This window comes from Uloborus diversus, chromosome 6 (genome assembly GCF_026930045.1).
Source record: "Uloborus diversus isolate 005 chromosome 6, Udiv.v.3.1, whole genome shotgun sequence".
Lineage (NCBI taxonomy): Eukaryota > Metazoa > Arthropoda > Arachnida > Araneae > Uloboridae > Uloborus > Uloborus diversus.
The window spans coordinates 148893022-148912807 of NC_072736.1; the positions used below are offsets into that span (position 1 = coordinate 148893022).

General features: G+C 33.1%; 1 protein-coding gene and 1 long non-coding RNA gene across 2 annotated transcripts in view; both read left to right on the top strand.

Moving 5' to 3' along the window:
• The window catches only part of LOC129224047 (uncharacterized), a 125365-nt gene extending 116857 nt beyond the window's left edge, over positions 1-8508 (top strand). The window contains exon 3 of the long non-coding RNA XR_008580672.1: positions 8158-8508. This is a non-coding gene — a long non-coding RNA (uncharacterized LOC129224047). The remainder of the gene's footprint in view (positions 1-8157) is intronic.
• A 119-nt stretch (positions 8509-8627) lies between these two features.
• LOC129225027 (somatostatin receptor type 2-like) lies at positions 8628-10023 on the top strand. The gene has a single exon (XM_054859574.1). The coding sequence runs from the start codon at positions 8752-8754 to the stop codon at positions 10021-10023; it is 1272 nt and encodes a 423-aa protein (XP_054715549.1). The 5' UTR covers positions 8628-8751.
• Positions 10024-19786: the final 9763 nt, after the last annotated feature.

Sequence of the window (19786 nt, forward strand, 5' to 3'; positions counted from 1 at the left end):
CTATGCAAAGAGGATCTAGTTTCATTTTTAAGAAGAATGTTTTCTGGCAACTCGGATAGGGTTGGGGAGAGTGGCAAACAGGCAGAGGAAACGAAAAAATTTCGCCAACCGATAACTAGTTAGTCTCCAGTTTTATTCGGCACTCGATTTTTCAAATATATTAAGTAGGATCATCCATTTTTAAAGAATATTTTTTGGTTAGAATTTGGAGTTCATTTCGTTAAAATTCAGTGTGGTCATGCGGGCTATCTTTTTTTTCCTTCCTTTTTTGAAATCATCAATTTTCAATAACGAACATTTTTCTAAAAATAAAACGAATTTATGAATTTATTTATTGCAAATATTCATTCATTCGTTAATTTTTCCTAGATGAGATCTGAAACCGTATTAATGGGGGAAAAAATCTTTGTTTCAAAATTAATTTTAGCGCGAATACAAATAAATTAATATCACAAGTAGGATTGCAAAATGCGCGGCAATGTAAAATTTCGCGCCTTTTACATTGAGTTATTTTTCTTTTACTTATGTAGTCAAGACTCAAGAGGGAAAGAACTAGAATTTCCTTGGAAGGGTCTAAAAAGCTGCGGTTTCATTTCGCCGACAGCTATACCTCCCATGACTTGCACAGCAGGGTCTGTCCCCCTGCAAAATGTGACAGGTCACATGATCCACACTTTCATCGGTCACCGTTCGTTCTATTGGCTGTTGAAGTGTCAATCATTTCACTGATGTACACTGCTTTCGTTTAAAGAAAAGGCCCATTTTCAAGCGAGATCGTTTTTCCTCCCCACTGAAGAGCAGCCTTAAAGCACGTGCATACCGACTTTCACGTTTTTTGAGAAGGAGCACTTGTTGTGGGAAAGGGGAAAAAAAATCTGGGACGAATTGATTTCAGATCCGCAGTTTTGAAGAACAAAATTTTTCAACTATTTTTTTTTTCTTTTTCCGAGACTTTCGCGGATAATCCACTCGTGGATAATCGAGAGTTTACTGCACTTCAAACAATAAGATTTACACTTAATGTTATTTATAAAAATCAAAACATTGAAAATAACTAAAGCGTCTGGTGGACAAAAATATTGTTTCGGCTCTCCTGAAAAGAGCCAATTTTCACATTCGGTAGTTCAGCATAGTGCCGACGATATTACGCCATAAACAGACTTATTAAGTATCAAAGTGATTAACATTAATTACACTAGTTTCTTTTGTGTAAGGTTTTTCTTTTTTTTTAAATTAACTATATACCTAACTTGTTTATTTTTCAAAGTTTTTGAAGCATTCATAATTAGAAAATGCATAACCATTAGTTTCAAACTTTTTATTAAACATGCCAGTTGAAATAGGTCATAATTTCAAATTTTAAGTTTTTATTCACTTCCCAGACTAAGGGGGGAAAATGTAAATTCAAAGTCTTACCCCAAAATTTATCTACATAGACCATTTTTGCAGATCTACGGAGTCGGAGGGAAAATGGCCGACTCCAACTCAGGGCCGGATTTAGACTTAACGGGGCCCTAAGCTATTTTAGGTATGGGGCCCCTTTTGCGGTTTTAACAACGTTTCTCTCGGTGGTGTAAGAGAGGCATTTTTTTTCCCTTTTACTATGTCTATCTCTTTCATCTGATACATACAGCAATACTTTAATTTTTGATGGTCGTGTTTTAATGTGTTTTCCCTGATGTCCTGTGTTGGATTGACCTTAAGAGGGGAAATGTTATCAAAAAAGTCACACATGACTCCGCTTTAAGTGGAGTACAAAATATATTCCCAATTGTAGGGGGTCCGGGGATTTCTTCCCCGGAGGAAATTTTGAAAAATAGATATAAAATTCCACATTTTGAAGCCTTATAAGATGTAGTTGGAACTACAAAAATATCAGGAAAGAAATAGGCAAACAAAACTTTTTTTAAGTTATAAACTCTTTCAAAAATTAAGATAATACACAGTAAAAATTGTTTTTGATTCGAAAAACCAATGACAGCAGTCGACAGAGAGAAACAGCGCGGGAAACGAAAAGACAACGCATTGCTTCGTGCTCACATTGGCTTTCGATACAATTAGTTTTTAATCACCCCTCTAATTCACTGACAAACAATTCAACTCCGACTCCTTTACCTTAAAATCAATTCGACTCCAACTCTCACTCCGACCCCGCAATCACTGGCAGTGTTAAAGGCATTGAGGGAAAATGACTCCGACTCTTGGAATTTTTAACCTACAAATGCCGACTCAGACTCCTTGTCTCGGAAATCTGTCCGACTCCGACTGCGCAACACTGCTTTTTTACACTATTTTAGTACTTGGAAAAAAAGCATATTAAAAAAAAAGAAGAATATAGCTTGCAAAAAGAAAAGAAAACTTAAGCAAGATTGAGTCTGGTATCAGTCTGTAAGTTGGTTTGATCGATCTCGAAGGAGCAATGTTGACTTTTGAATTGGACTTGGTCCGATCAAATGATTACAGCGCTCTGGGCTAAGCGCAGCTTTTACTTTAAGTTAGAAACATGTGTTTCGACTACAAAATAACATCTGAAAAAAAGAAAAATTTGGAAGCAAAATGTATGTTTTCAATTGCTTTTAACATATGACTTATTTATGTATTTAATTTTGCCTTTTCCAAAAGGTTCGCCCCTCCCCCAAACATTTTTCTCAAAAAGAACCCAAACCCGATGCATTATCAACCCGACGTTTAATAATCCAATGATTGTTTAGTTGTGCCAAGCCCGAATGTTTAGTAAATCATTCTCCATTCCCAACAAAACTATTATGCAGCCTACAAACAAGATCGATATCAGTTTTTGAGAAAAATGTACTTAACTATAGTAATAACTTACTTGTAACTTCTCTTCTAAGTGAATATAAAGTACTTTAAATCGCATCAATGAGTGCGGTCTGCGTCTGCGCACTTGACATGCCGATGAAGAGCTGTTTAGCGAATGTAATAGGAAAGCAAAAATCTCCGAAGCATGTTTTTTCTCCGATGACAACCCCCCCCCCCCTCTCGTCTCGTCCTGGCTATTGTCATTCGGTACGTATTTGTCTCGTAACCCGATGACGACGCCTTAGGTCTGACCGGTAATCACCACTACATTCTGCAGGGACGGAGATGGTAGTCTTTTAGTCTAAGTGGACACCCTGAGGTCGAAACCAGCTCATCCACACCCTGCATCGACAAACAGAAATTTCAAGGATCAAAACACACCATTTCCCCCGAAGCAATAGCTATATTTTGTCACCATCTGGACGACGTTATACGGACTCGGGCTAACCTTGCCTCAAAGAGGATTGATTTTTTGCTTCCTTATATATATATATATATATATATATATATATATATATATATATATATATATATATATATATATATATATACAAATATATAAGATACTTCTACTTTTTTCTACTAATTTTTTTTTCGAGTTCATATATGAGAAAATTATATCATTTACGATAAACGCCAAAGCAAACAGATTCCCCGACGAAATACTAAATTTTCCCCGACGGGGGGGCAAGACGCTTCCGACGAGGGGGCAATTGCCCCCCCTGCCCCTCCCTTGGAGCCACGTCTGCTCAATAATAAAAATTCCTTGAACCTGGTGAAAAAACTTGACCAAACGAAAAGCCAAAAGCTACTGTCAGTGTGCATGGGAAATAAGAACTGCATGTCATTCCGAAGAAAACAGTGCTGCCATTTTTCCGAATAAGTTGAATTTCAAGCAAACAATATTTTTTACACACTTATTTTATAAAAGTTTGAGCTACCTTTAGATCGCCCTGTATTTTACTACATACTGGCAGACACTTCGGTAAGTTTCACTACATGTTCACCTCAGTGCTATAGTAAGATATCTTAGTGTTATTTCTGAGATTACATATCTTATTGTTGCTCTGAGGCGACAATATGCTGGAAAAATCACAAACTATTCAAAATTTCCACTGTTTATCTTACTGAAGATAACATCTCTTATTTACCGCATCCAACATTAAGACAAAAAGAGATTTTCGATAAATTTCAATAAAAAAATATCGAAATGGAAACTGTTTGTGATTAGTTTATTTTAAAAAGTAGGCAAAACGTCTCAGTTACTTGGGTAAGAAAATTTATTCGATAATATTATTAATTACGATTTGATAAATTGATGAACTTCGCTTGGATAATTCAGTATTGAGTGCACTTATTTGTTTCTTTATATTCTCTCAACAATTTTAAAAACAAATTTTTTGAGCAAAATATTAAGAAAACTTTTATAATTTCAACGAACATATACAGAAAATGTTTTGGACTTATTCCGCACACAAATATTTTTTTTTTCCTTGTTTGAATTTTTTTTAATTAAAAAAAAATGTTGTCAAGAAAATGATAGCACTACATAGCAAAGCTTTCCCCAAACCAAAATTAAATTATAACTTTTGCGAAAGCCTTCTAGCGACATCTGAAGATCTTGTTAAACAAACTTGTTTTTTTCCTCTTTTCTTTGAACGCTTAAAGCGTTTTTAATGGTTATGTACTAACATTTTTGGCTCAGACCCAAACACACAGATATTTCAACTTCGTAATTAAAATATAACTTGACACACACACATAAATACAAACCGTAAATAAAAATAGTTTAATATTTCAAAAAAAAAAAAAAAAAATCCACAATACAAACGAAAAAGCATAAACAAATTACAGGGTACCATCAATGCATCAGTTAGCTTGAGAAACTTTATTTACAACTTCATTAAATGAATTAAAAGTATATCATTTCAAAAAATACGAACTTTGAGTTTTGTTAAAATTCCCTTCGTCGTATTCGTGCGTCAATTTTTTGAACAAAAAATTGTAAATCACTCCAATCGGACGACTTACTCTTAATCACCAACAATTCACACTAATATGAATCGTTTTTTTAATCACTGGATTAAACTGCCTGTTTAAATAAAATCTGTATAAAATACAAAAGACTTACTATTTAAATTGAGCGTTTTATTGAAATATAAGTGTTGCATATATGTTTAGCTAACACCTGAAAAAAAAACACCATTTCGGAACCAAATAGATAATATATTTACCATTTAAATATTAAATTACTATTTCGCTTGCAAAAACATCATTTTAAAGAAGATATTTGCCGCATATATTGAAAAAAATCACTTAACACAAAACAGTATGAGAAAGGTATTAACAAATACAGTACTGAACAATGGTATTTTAAGTTTGAGGAGCCGGATAGTTTTTAACTCGAGAGAACTCTCGAGCTAAACATGACGCAAAAGGTCTAGCGTTGTGCCTGAATGACCCCATGTATGAATGTTTCCTTAATGCAATTTCAACAAAAGCTCATTGTCAATTTGTAAAACAGATATCTTTGCACAAAAAAACAAGAAGTTCCGTCTAGAACTAGACGAGCCTACTTTCCCGTATACCCATACTACTTTCTAGTACCTGATCAGAATTCTCAAAAATAGCTAAAATCGAAAATTTTGTCAAACATATTTTTTTAAATATTTTAAGCTGATTTCTAGGAATAAAATATTCCTTACTTTTCTTCAAAAAAACGAACAAATAAAATAGCAGCACCTTTTAAACAAAGCAGCTAATACACTTCTTTCCATTAAAAAATTTTTTTAACAGCTTTCAATACGAAAAAATAATAATAAGTTCATTAAAATAAATACATCATATAAAAAAAATCGTTTCTTTTTCCCCTGTTGCCAAAAATAATTTTTTAAACGAATTAATGCACTTACCAAAATAAAAAAAAAACAATAAAATGTCAACATAAAGAAATAATTTTTATTGTCAAAAAAAAAAAAAAAAAAAAAAAAAAATCGTCTGCGCATATTTTTCGAGTTTATTCACCGAAAACTAAATACCTAAATTAAAACTTTAGCGTGAAAATAAAAACAAATCATATCAACAATAATTATTTCACAGTTAAAACCACAGCAGCGGAGTCGGAGTCGGAGTCAATCTCATTTTGGGATAAAAGAGTCGGAGTCGAATATCCAAGAATCGGAGTCAGTCATTTGTCCTCCGTGTATAAATGTTTGCCAAAGCTACGAAGTCAGAGTCGAAGTCGGGGAGTCGGAGTCCGATTAATTGTCGGGAACAGGAGTCAGAGTCGGTGTCAGGTGCCCCTAAATTCTCGGAGTCGGAGTCGGGAGTAGGTCGTCAAGAGCTATTTCCAACAAAGTTTGTTTGAAGTAAATCCGCCTTTAAGTTCGGAATCTATATTGACTTTCAGTTTCCCCTTAGGCGCTAATGTTAAGAGATTTGAACTGTTCAAAATTGAACGAAAACTTGTTCAGATCAAAAAGATATTTTCGATACATGTTTTTTATCAAAAGTTTTTCCCTACAAAGTTTGTTTGAAGCCACTTCGCTTCTAAGTTCAAGATTTATTTTTGATTTGAATTTCCCCGTAGGCGCTAATGTTAAGTTTTTTTGAACTGTTCAAAATTGAACGAAAAATTGTTCAAATCAAAAAATGAATTATGGGAATGAGATGTCCTCGCCGAGATCTTTCTAACAAAAAAAAATTTGTTCGAATCGGACTATTCATTCAAAAGTTATTAGGGGGGGACAGACAGACAGACCGACAGACAGACCGACAGACAGACAGACCGACAGACAGACAGACCGACAGACAGACAGACCGACAGACATTTTTCCCCATCTCAATACCCTACTTTCCAATTTTTAATTTTTCAATATTTATCTAACTATTTTATTTATTTTTGACTTTTTTTTTGTTTTTCGGGATATTTTTAAGATGTATTAAGCCTTCTTTCATGCTTTTTTCTTCTTTCTCTGATTTTTACTGGGAAAGTAGGCTAAAAAGGAGTCTTTGAATTGATTACTACAACACGTGTTTAAGAAATACATAATATATTTGGAAAAAAAGTACAAAATAAAGAAAAGACACTTACTAGTAATTACATGCATTCATCACAGACATAATTGGACTAAACCTTGAAAGTAAATTGCTCGCATTTAAATTAAAATATTTGGGATGTTTGAATTTGACCTTCAGTTGCAGATTTCCTCCCAAAAGGTTAATGCAGTTTCTCAACAAATAAAAATACTAACTACTGGCTCTTGAAGAAAAAGATTTAGAAAGTAAGCCACTGAAGTTCGGGTTCAAATCTGTTGAGTTGCACACTCGAAAATAGAAGATTTTGAGTGACTGGGTTGACTCAGAACCCCGCCCGAGTTCTCTCGGTTTAAGCATGAGACATCTTTAATAGCCCCCCTATCAATAAATCAATTCAACTCATGCTTTTTTGTGTCAAAATATTGAATTAGTTTAGAGACAAGGTATCATTGGGTTTTGTAGTTATTGAACACAAGTATTCGTTTAGTTTCATAAAAACATAATATTAAAAAAATGGATTTAAAATAGACCGTTATCAGTAATAGCAATCCATTGCGGCTCCCTTCAGATACAATTAAATGAAGATACAATAAAGGGAATTTACGCATGAAGAATAATAAGTAAGTGCAACTGAACAGAATAGCATTGTGGTTTTAGGAAACCTTTCGTTCTCTTACAGCCTCTCTTTTTGGTATGGGAACCAACAGTTTTTGCAACACTTCTTTCAATTGCCAAACTTCCCATATCGGTTCTTTAAACGTTTCTACCTTTTCATTAAAAAAATAAGTTCAAGTTAAAAAATACTATTCTTAATATCTTATCTTGCAAAAATAATAGTTTCTCAAACTTGCAATACTTCTAGCCAGTGGTGTTCTATGCACTGGTTGGATTGAAACCAACAAGTGACAACCAGTTAGTGGAAATTACTTTGATCTCATTATTAACAGTGATATATAAGTAATTTCCAATAACTATTTTAAGTACGGGATTCATGAATCAAAATACTAATAGTTTCTTCTAAATTCAGTCCTACACTGTACGCCAGTTGTACAAATTTAACCTTTGATATGACGACTTAAAAATGAAATAAATAAAAGATATATATATATATATATATATATATATATATATATATATATATATATATATATTGTACTAAAGAAATTAAGCCTATATAATAATATTATGATTTAAAAATATTAATTTCGTAAAACTCTTTATTGTGTCAAAATATATATAAAGTTTATTTAAAAATAATTAGAAAAACTCAAAAATAATAATTTTTGTTTTATTTTTCAGTTTAAAATGTGGAGTTCCATCCAATAAAGTTCTCTGCTTCCAAAGAAAAGTCTAAGATGAGTTCCTCTTTTCATTGAAACGGCTGTAATCATAATGTAGTTGAAGTAATAGTTTCTGCATCTACTCAACCTTACCAACTCCAAGTAATTTTTCACAAGAAATAATAAAGACATTTTTTTCGTCAGAAATTACAAGATCAATGAATGTACGACGTTTCTGTTGTTGTTTTTGATTTTTTAGAAAGTTTAGCTGCATAAGCAAATATAAAAGATGAAAACAGATTAAATTATTGGAAGTAAAATTTAAAAAAAAAAAATTAAAAAAAAAAAATCATTCAATTAGCCGAGTTTATGATATTAACGTTCCAAAAAGTGTTAGAAAGTATGAAAAGGCAATGGAGTCTTTTTCGAGGCAAATGAGTATATATATAAGCCCTATTTCATTGACACTTTTTAATCACAAGTTAAATAGAACATTAAATTTGAATTCCAGATGTGATGAATGTTTTTGTGAGTTCCTGACTTGCATTTGAATTTCAAGTTATATGCTAATAATATCTTCAGAAAATATAATTTAAGAATAATAAATAAAAACATGGCAGAGTTTTTAGAACTTCCACTTCTTTTCTATAACATGTCTGTAAATTGCAGCTCGTTATACCCTTTCCTTCTCTCTAACGATTCAAACTGCACGTATCCAGACGAGTTTCACGCGGATGGACCGGATGTCTTCTTTGGCCCGCCATTAATCATTGTTGAGTTCGCCAAGATCCTGTATGGTATTGTGTGCTTAGTTGGACTATGTGGAAATACTTTAGTCATCTACGTTGTCTGCAGATTTTCCAAAATGCAGACTGTGACAAATATGTACATTCTGAACTTGGCTCTTGCTGATGAAATGTTTCTCATAGGGCTACCCTTCTTGTTGACTACTATGATCTACAATTCATGGCCGTTTGGAAAAATAATGTGCAAGATATATATGACATCTACGAGTATAAACCAGTTTACCAGCAGTCTTCTCTTAACCGTTATGAGTGCTGATCGCTATGTGGCAGTGTGCCATCCGATTCAATCACCAACATACCGTACACCTTTCATAGCCAAATTCATTTGCCTTACAGCCTGGACAATATCAGCCCTTCTTATGGTCCCTATCTATATGTACGCTGGAATTATAAAACCTAGTCCTGATTTTATAACATGCAACATATTTTGGCCTGAAAGTTCTTACATGAAGGGTGAAATGGCCTTCACAATTTATGCATTTACCCTTGGATTTGCTGTTCCATTAGTGTTGATTCTGGTGTTTTACTTTTTAGTTTTATGCAAACTAAGAACTGTAGGGCCAAAGAATAAAAGTAAAGAAAAAAGGCGTTCCCATCGGAAAGTGACATACCTGGTGTTGACTGTTGTGACTGTTTACGTCATCTGTTGGTTGCCGTATTGGAGTGCACAGTTATGGTTAACGTTTATGCCACCAACTTCTGGCCAAAACGTTGTGAGTTTTACTTTGATGTTGCTCGTTGGATGCTTGTCGTACGCTAATTCTGCAGTTAATCCAATTCTGTACGCGTTTTTAAGCGATAACTTCAAGAAGAGCTTTGCTAAAGCGTTTACTTGTGCCGCACAAAGAGAGGTCAATGCACAACTGGTTGTTGAAAACAGTTTCTTTCCTAAACGTACTAGAAGAGGGTCATCCACTCGCACTGGAGACAAAAAGACTGAAACATCTCAAGCGATGAAAAACCGGAGCAGAGAAATGGAGCAGTCAACTGCCATAACGATGATGAAAACCGAAAAAGATGGTACCTCCTTAAAAAATGGGTTAAGTAAACCGACTGAAAACGAAATAACTGAAGTTTAAGTATAAGTACGACATTTTTAATAAAATTTATTTCGTTACTTTTGTTGCAGTTTAGTTTTTTGAATGAAAACAGTCCCTTAAAGTGATCTCGTAATTTAGCACCTTATTTAATGAGCTTTAATTTTTAACCCAGATATAATATATAAGAAAAAACTACATGCAATTGGTTTTGTAAAGTCACTTCTTTTATTCAGGCCCTTATGTTATTTCCATACATGTAAGAAGGAAACAGGTGTAATTGGTACTACTAAGGTAAAATAAGTTAAGTACTTTTAAGATGTATTAAAGTTACATAATGTATGCAATTGAGATACTGAAACTGCATGAGCCTAGTATGAATGTACAGTGCTAAGCAAAATATGTCAAAGCCTATTTTTCATTTAATTTAAAGTCCAAATAAATCATTACAACATGTTTTTTAAGTTAAAAATGAGATGAATGTTATTGCAATTGGCTTGAATTGCATCTAAATTTTCACTATAAGAATGTTATGTTTTAATATCAGTTTAAGCAATATAATAAGTATTGAAATTAAATGAACGTTGCATCAATTTTCGCACACTTTGTTTCATAAAAGAGGCAAAGAAAAGAGGCTCTTTTGTGCGAATGCATGGAAAAATATTTAACCAGTGTCAAATTTGACACAAAATGCAGGGTCCGGAAAATTGACCTCCTTGTATTTGGAGAGGACGCTGTGTGAGTTATGGTAAGAATTTCCTATTTGGTTTCAACTCGGCCGACATGATTCTTTTCGGCTTAAAAAATGACTTTCGTTGTGAAGATCACTGTCCGGGATTGGGCCAAGAAATGTCGCCGATCTTGGCGACATTTGGTAATTTCTTGTCATATTTGAGGCCAAAAATTCCGGTAAGTCACCAGAAATGATGACAACTTGGCGATATGCCTTTAGTTTCGTGCCAATTCCATAGGCATATTGTAAAGTGGGGCGTAGGAGGTAAAAGCAAACATACAGGTAAAGTTTCAGGAACCACGTTTCTATCTGGAAGATGATCATGTCTTTCGAATTCAAGCAGAACGTGAAATTCTTGCTGAGTAGCAATCTAAAATCACTATTTGTAATATGCTCATCCACAGCACATCAAGACGCTCACCGTGCTATGCATTTCCATAGCATAGACACTGATATCTGTCGATACCACTTCCACCACTAAACGACCATGTACCCATCACGCATCACACAGTGCCCTCTCTAAATACGGGAGGTTAATATGCCGGACTCACTATGTAAATAATTGACCCTCAAGAGAGCTGAAATGAAACAGTTAAAAAGAAATCGTTATGCTTTTATAAACTTTTAAAAAATACGTTTCAGCTTCGACTTTCATATATTAATATATATATTATTCTTTTCTTACTAAGGTGTTAATTCAAATACATTTTCTAAGGAAGGATAATGCTATTTTTATCTTAATTCTTGCATTTTTTCTGTTAATGTTGTATTTCAAAACAACTAATAAAACTATGTAACAACTAAAAGCTTAAATTTCAATTTAAGGATTCGTGAAACTTGAAAGTTTAATTAGATTTGTTTTCTGTTGTACTATTTATGCTTCTTTGTACTTGTATATTAGAATTTTCCAATTATAATATGGTGCTAAAATGTCGCATACACGACGATGAGCTTAGTTATTAAAAATTTTATCTCAAAATATTTCCTTAATAGTTCTTTGGCTAAATATTATCATATTTTTTCTTGTAAATATGTATATTATATTTATACTTAACTTCTCGTCATCAACTGTATTTTGTATAGATTATTTTTGCGTTATCTGTACATAAGTGTTTATCTTAAATCTGTGTTATCTATATAAAAATTTGATAAGATAAACTATTCAATTATGAACTGATATTATGTAATTGGAAAATGTACGTTATATACAATATTTATATAACTCATGCTGTCCCGAACTAAAACTTGTCAAATCATATGGAAGAAGGAATTAAAATGACTGTAGTAAATGTTAATGCTTTTTAACTTTTAACGACTGTTTAACTACATTTTTAAAAAGCTATGTTTGTATTTTACTTATTAATTTGTACAGTGTCAAACATTTTTTTTTTCATCGATAGCGGGTTACTAGGTTTGCATGAATTTTCAAGTAAAAGTATCTAACCCATTAAGCGCCAAGTCTCCCATTTTGGGAACCTTCAATTAAGATTTTTTTCTTCATCAAGTAATTGAGATATCATTTCGAAATTTTTTAAAATGAATGAAAGAGAACCAAACTTTACTGGTAATTTTTTCAAAAAAGTTTGGAATGCAAATTCTTTTTTAAAAAAAATTTTAAATTTTGCGAAAATTTCTTGTTTTTGCATTGCACGGGGAAAAAATTCCCAAAAAATAATAAATGCAAACGCAGGAAATTAGGAACATGGAATATGAAGCTCAATAGACCTTTTTTCAAATCACAACAAACAGGGGCCAAGAAAAATAAATTGAAGTAGTTTTAGAGGACTTTATTTACTGAAGTCCCAAAATGGGAGACTTGGCGTGTTCTGATTAGCAGAGCAAGTCATACCAAGTAGAAATCGTCTTCGCCCATTTTGCATGAATGAACTCTCACCTTTTTTCCTGTTGAAGCCACAGCCCCCTTTGTAGTTTCACACTCTTTTGTTGTTCAAGGTCAAGAGCAGGTGCTTTTATCAAAACAAGTAACATTCCATTCGTTTAGAAGAAAGTTCTGAAAAACAGGGGTGCCAATTCTCCCTAAGGAGGATGACGCATCTCTCTGAATTTCTACAGATCACGAAAGATATTTCCGTAAAAAGAGTTCAAATTCCCATTAAAACTATTCCTCCCCCCTCCATAAAAATATTTTGTAGCTCAGTCAGCTCCATGCTCCCTTCCCCCTTGAGGGCGCTCCCCCTTCAATTAGGGAGATTGAATTTCAATAGAGAAATTTCTTCAACTTTTTTTTTTTTGAAATCAAAAATGTAGTAAGAATTTTTGACTTTGCTACGAGCTTCAAACACTATTAAAATAATATATTTTAGCTTAAAACAAGAAGATGAGTGCAATATCACTTGTTTGTGAATCGCCAAATTCTTTTCAGATAGTTGAGAAAAAAAAAAACTTTAATCGAAATCGTTTAGATCACAGATAATGCGATAACTGTCTCACTTTATATTTTTACCATTTATCGTAATTTGTTGGATGAAATCGGAGAAACTATGACCGTTGATAATTCCTCAATGCGAAGCATGCCAGATATTTATCTCTAAAATCATTATGATGATAAATAAATCATGTCATCAAACATGTTGTAAAGCAACCGAAATGTTGACTGCAAAAAAACCCTTGCCTATAATAACACAATCACACCATCAGGGAGCCCAAAGAAATCTTAGTTCCATTTTATAAGATACATTTTATATAGTGTGGAAGTGTGTAATGGTAAATGACATTTCATGTCATTGTCATTTACCATTGCTCGATCCCCCTACATGGTTAATAGAAAAAAGCTACCTCTTCTCTTTTTGTGTATGAAAATCCTAAGGCTTTTTGCTAAAAGGTCGTAAAATGTGTGGGAAAAGTTCCGTTTTGTACAAAAATGTATAAGAAGGAATGCAACAAGAAATAAACCAGACACGGAGTGATGTACGGGCAGAGGGAGGGGAGGGGAGACGTTCTTAAGGGTTCCAACGGCTCAAGAAATTGAAAATAACTAGCATACTAATAATTATTAATGTTGCAAATATACACTGCTAGCCTCTGGGACTGGCCTCCACAGCTTTTGTTGCAAGGGGGCCCAAAATGTATAGCTTTGGATGTCATGAAAACTTAAAAGTTCTACATTTTAAAGCTTGAATATGTTAAATATGTACATAAAGTACCAATACCTAGCCATATTAATTACATAAAAACGATTTTAGGGGTTTCTAATTGGATTTAGCCAGAAATTATTCAAGTATCAACATAGTGGCAGGGATATGTATGTTGTCCCCATTAAACGCCAAGTCTCCCATTTTGGGACCATACCATATCTCCTAACCTAATAAATATTTTTGCGAAATTTCAGCTACATATGATTAGAGATGTGTATTGAATATCAAAACACATGAAAACTTAAGTATTTTCAATGTGGTTCATATAGCGGCGCTTAATAGGTTAATTCATACGGTGGTCAAGCCTAATTAAACCCGAAATGCGATTATTTTGTCTTAAAGTTTAAAAAGTTGAGAAGAATTTTCTTAATTTGGAGATTTGATGCATTTAATTTCAAAAAAAAAAAAAAAAAAAGATTTAATTGACATGATAAAAAAAACAGTCAATACTAAAAATTAAATGTTTCTTTATTTTATTTAATTACACTATTTTAACGGATTAAATAAAACATAAATGTTTATAAACATCCATGGTGTTTGTATTAACTGATTTTAATGTTAAATATCTGGACAGGCAATAATAAAACAGCATTTTGACAACTATTGAAATCTTGTTTAACTCTTTCCCAAGATTTATCTTTAAGCATGAATGATTACTTAATAATTTAATTTTACATTTCTACCTTTTGCTTTTGATTTTTTTCTGAATGTTATTTCGTCGATAATGAAAAATATTTTTATTTGATTTAGAATTGCCCAGATATATTTTTGCTTTTATTGCAAAAAAAAATACTCCTGGCCAAGTTACTCTTACTTCGTTACATAAACGCTTTAAAAAAGTTGTCAATGTTGTGACCATCATTTTAAAACGTTTATAAAACGTTTAAACGCTATGTGTTACATGTGAATAAGAGTAGAAAATGTCGTCATATTTAGTGCAAGAAAATAACGTATGCGGCCAGCCAATAAAGCAGTATAAATAATAAAGCGGCCTACTTTTTTTAAATTCGTTCGATAAAAATATTTATACACCACAGACCTCATATATGTTCTTTGATGTGTAACTCAAGTACGTATGGGTAAGATAAAAGACTTATTCATGAAGCAGAATGAAACTGACAAAAGGGAAAAATTGCTACGTTCCAAATTTGCAATTTAATCATGTATTTCTGGTTCAAATAAAGTTTTTTTTTCTTTTTTAATGAGAGTTTCTATTTTCATTCGTATAGTTAATTTGAAAAAATATAAAGAAAAAAAAAACACTTTTAGTACTCGTCTCTTTATTTTTATTTTTCAGTTAATGATGATTTAAAACTACCAAACTTAAGTTCTTTGAGTTCGCTTTAAAACTTAAAAAAATATGTGCACTTAAAGTTTTAAAGAGGATATACAACTGTTTAAAGTTGTTGTCTTCTTGCAAAAAATTCAAAGCGTTGTACAAAACCAATTTATTAGACTTTAAATAATGTCTAGTATCAAATAATTTCGAAGTTCAACTAATATTTTTTTCAGTAAATTACCGGTTAATTAATCAGTTTATTCTGCAAATTCTATATTAGCTACCAGTTTGTTTCGCACTCTTGGCTTCCTTAAGAGGTTTCCCATCTCCAGCTCAGTCACTTTCCTATGCCGGGCTGATGAGTGCTAATAAGCACGAAACTGCAGTCCTCGGCTGGAAATGACTGAGCTGGCGGTGTATTTCCTGTAATATTTTTTTGTTTGCGCCGTGCAAAATTCCTGGTGTATATCTTTAGGAATGATAATTATATGCATAATATGGAGTTGACATTGAAAAATCCAACTCTGGATTGAAAAAAAATAGGTTAAAAAAATAATAAATAAAACAATAAAAAATAATTTGAACTTTGACATCTTGAATTCAAATAATGTTTTTCGCAATCACGAGTGTGTGTGTGTGTGCATGTAGGCATTTATTTTGTGTGTGTGTGTGGGGGGGGTATGTGTGTGTGTGGGTAGTTGTGTGTATGTATGTTTGTGTGGGGGTATGTGTATGTGTGGGTAATTGTGTGTATGTGTTTGTGTGTGTGTATGTGTAGGTGTTTGTATGTATGTTTGTGTGCATGTGTTTGTGTGTGTAGGTGTATGTGGGGTTGTGTGTGTGGGTAGTTGTGTATTTGTGTGGAGGGTATGTGTAGGTAGTTGTGTGTATGTGTAGGTGTGTGTGTATGTGTTTGTGTCTGTGTGTATGTGTTTGTGTGTGTATGTGTTTGTGTAGGCGTCTGTATGTATGCGTGTGTGTATGTGTTTGTGTGTGTATGTGTTTGTGTAGGTGTCTGTATGTATGCGTGTGTGTATGTGTTTGTGTGTGTAGGTGTCTGTATGTATGCGTGTGTGTATGTGTTTGTGTGTGTAGGTGTATGTGGGGTATATGTGTGGGGGTAGTTAAGTGTTTTGGGGGGGGGGGTATGTGCATGGGTGGGTAGTTGTGTGTATGTGTTTGCGTGTGTGTATGTCTGTGTGTGTAGGTGTATGTGTGAGTAAGTGTAGGCAAGTAAGTGATGCAACCTGGAGACGGTTTTCGCTAGAGGAGCAGCATCGTGAGGCCGGTCGACGGGTGGTGCTGCAGAGGGAGGCGGGGGGAAAATAAAATCATAGGAATTCAAAACTGTCAAGTGAGAACAATAAACAATCGTGATTGCTCAAAAACTATTCGGAATTATTATTGAAAAACAAGAAGAAGAAAAAACTGGATCGTGTTTTTAATGTACAGCTTAATGTAGTTTGCTTTTAAATTAAAACACTTAACTAGCTATTTTTGTCACTTTATGATTTCCTAATAGTTTTTTTCCTTTTGAAAAATTTCCTCTTTGTCGCGTTAATGACTTTGATTGTCAATTTCTCACTTTCATTTAGTTGATACTCGATCCCACAAAACAACAGTTGAACGAAAGAAAACCAAGATATTTGTTGAAAAAAATATTTCAGCATAACATTGTAATTAGTTTTGTAATTGTATCATTGTATCATGTTATGTATTTTGTGCGTATTTTTTCCCCACTTCATTTCATTGGTTTGAATTTCGCACCAAGTTGCGTTCTGCACAAGAACTAGACTGATCTTAAGCTTATTCAAAATATCTAAAACAATGCATTGTACCAGAGTAAGAAAATTAATTTTCGCAAATTTATTTAAGAGACAAAATAAGCATCGTTTGGGTAGAAGAGTCTTTCATTGCCACTGTTCAGTCTGTTTCATTTCCTCATTCCTTTTGCATTACCATTACAATGTCATGTAACTGTGTTTTATCTAACATGATTGTACAAAACTACGTGTTGTGAATTTGTATATTGTATTTTTATTATTTGATGTTTAATAAAACGTAATGTATATATTATTGTTTTTATTCTTTGAGAGGACCTTCAGTTTTTATCCACAGTGATCTTTGTTCCGTTAAAAACTAAAAAAAAAAAAAAAAAATCAACATTGTATGCTTTTATAATTGACTAGGATTTATCACTTAAAGGGGAATAATATTTTAGTGGAAGAAACATTGCCACCGAATTCTCTTTTCGATTTACGAGCAGGACTGATTAGTATTGAGAAAAGCCTTTTACGAAGAACATCTGTGGTGACTGAATAAACGCTCCCTGTTATTACCAAATTTAATTCGTTAATTATATAACTTACTTAAAATGATTACATAATGTGTAAACACATAATGATGGCATGATCATTTGGTCAGACATTTATGACTGAACTTATGATGAAGTTAGCGACATTTAAAGATATCCTTGTGAGATTGTCGATCATTAAATAAGATATAAAACTAAACTTAAAAAATAACTCTGTTGAACTTAACTCACTTGTAAAAGGAATACATATTTTCCAGAGTCATAACTGTCAAGATAAAATATTTTTCACTTAGTTTATGTGATCGAATTCTTTAGAAAATGTTGCACTTTAGGAATGTTTGAGTACTAAAGATGTAAATCCAGTGGCAACTTTATCTAAGAAATTTTAATTTTATAATAAAAAGTACCATATCACAATCGAAAGATAAAATTTGCAATTATATCGTTGCTTTTGACTGGTTTTATTTCTTTCATAACCAAAATGTGACTGATCTAAATATTGAGTTTTTTTAAGGCAGTGATTTTTCAATGACTGCAAGTAAGCCAGAATTAATTGAGCACAGAAATCTCACCAAGTAAAGTGGTTATGATTCTAAAAAATGTTGTTTATTTTAAAGAAACGTTCATATTTTATAAATTATATACATCCGTTTATATTGCGTTTCAGATACAGATAATTTGTACGTTTGTACATAATATTTAATTGGATAGTTCTGGATTAGTCGGAACAGTAAATTGATAAATACAAGTAAATCAGTTTTCATTCTTGTATTTATCAGTTTTTGGTCTTTTAAATGCCGATTACTTGTTGACTTGTGCATAATATTTACAAAGCTATTTCTTCTTTGTAACTTAAATACAGAGTCGGCTATTAATTTCCAGGTCTCACGTAACTGCAAGAGAACGAAAAGCCGGAAGATGGCGCTAATGATTGCATATTGAAGAGCGTTTTCTTGCGCATGTGCAGTGCAATCGGCGTCATTCTGAAGTACGTGGTTCTTTTAGAAAGGCGTATTAAATCTTAGCGTCTCAATTCCTGTTGTCGCCCAAATGCGAACTTCCAGCGTGCATACGAACTGCGGCCGACCTGTGTGTGGATCATCATCGACGCTTTTGCCGAGCGACCCGGAAGTGTTTAAACCATTCAAAAGTTAGTGAGCTTACTCTCCGTAAACTTGTTTCAACATTTTGCATGTTTCTGCAGCTGTCTTGCCCAATTTTATGCAAAACTTAATGCTAATTCTTTGCTCCATTTTTCACTTTGATGACAGAACTTAGAGAGATACGTTTTCATGCGCCCTTTCCACGAGAACCACTTACTTTAGAATGACGCCGATTGCAGTGCGCAAGACCGCTCTTCAATATGCAATCATTAGCGACATTCTCCGGCTTTTCGTATTAATAGTCGGACATTGTGCACTTAAGTGCTGAAATAAAGACTAAAACTGTTAAATTTTAAATTACGATGTACTTTCATTATCATTCTAAATAAATTCAGAAATATGCTTGAGTTAAAATTATCTTGTATAATTAAAAGCCGAGCGTATGTATCTATGTATGTACCTATGTATCTATGTTCAAGTTTCCTCTCCCGAACGACAGTGAACTGACCATCGAACCAGGTATCGATGGATTCGTAATCTTCCCGTCTTTATGTTTGGATATTTAACATATTCCTCCGATAATAATTAGCGGAGTTATCAATTAAAAGCTATTAATTATGACACTTAAATTTCGACATAAAATCCCTATTTTTCGAAGGCTTTCCTCCATTCAAATTATTATTCAGTGATTCATCTCGGCTTTCTGCAACAATGCTTTTATTAAAATTTATAGCGGTGAAGAAAATCATTGAGAAGAAATATGTGTTGCCATTTTTTGTCTCGAATGTGAGCATAAAGTTCTGAGTTTTGTTTTAAAGACTTCTCCTGTAATCGGGGGATTTAAAATTTTTACTTTTTGGTTGTTTTTCCGAAATCTGCCGCAATATTTTACTGATTTTTTTTTGTTCACGCCTGATTGTTGAACACGCGTCACTTGACAAAACTTTTATTTTCGAGGTGGACCGTGCAAAGCCGGGCGACGTATCTAGTATTTTTTTTAACGCTACACATTTTGGAAGCTTGCCTAACTTTCCAAAATGTAAAACTTTTGCGAAAAGCTTTAGCAAGCATCAAATAATTTACACGTAACAACGAAGGTGGCATACAGCTAAAACGAACCCTTCTTTAGTGACGCTACAGCCTTTAACAGGATTTAGCCTAGAAAACAATAGCTCTCCATGCTTGCGTTTGACGAGATCAACCGCTAACTACCGGTTAACC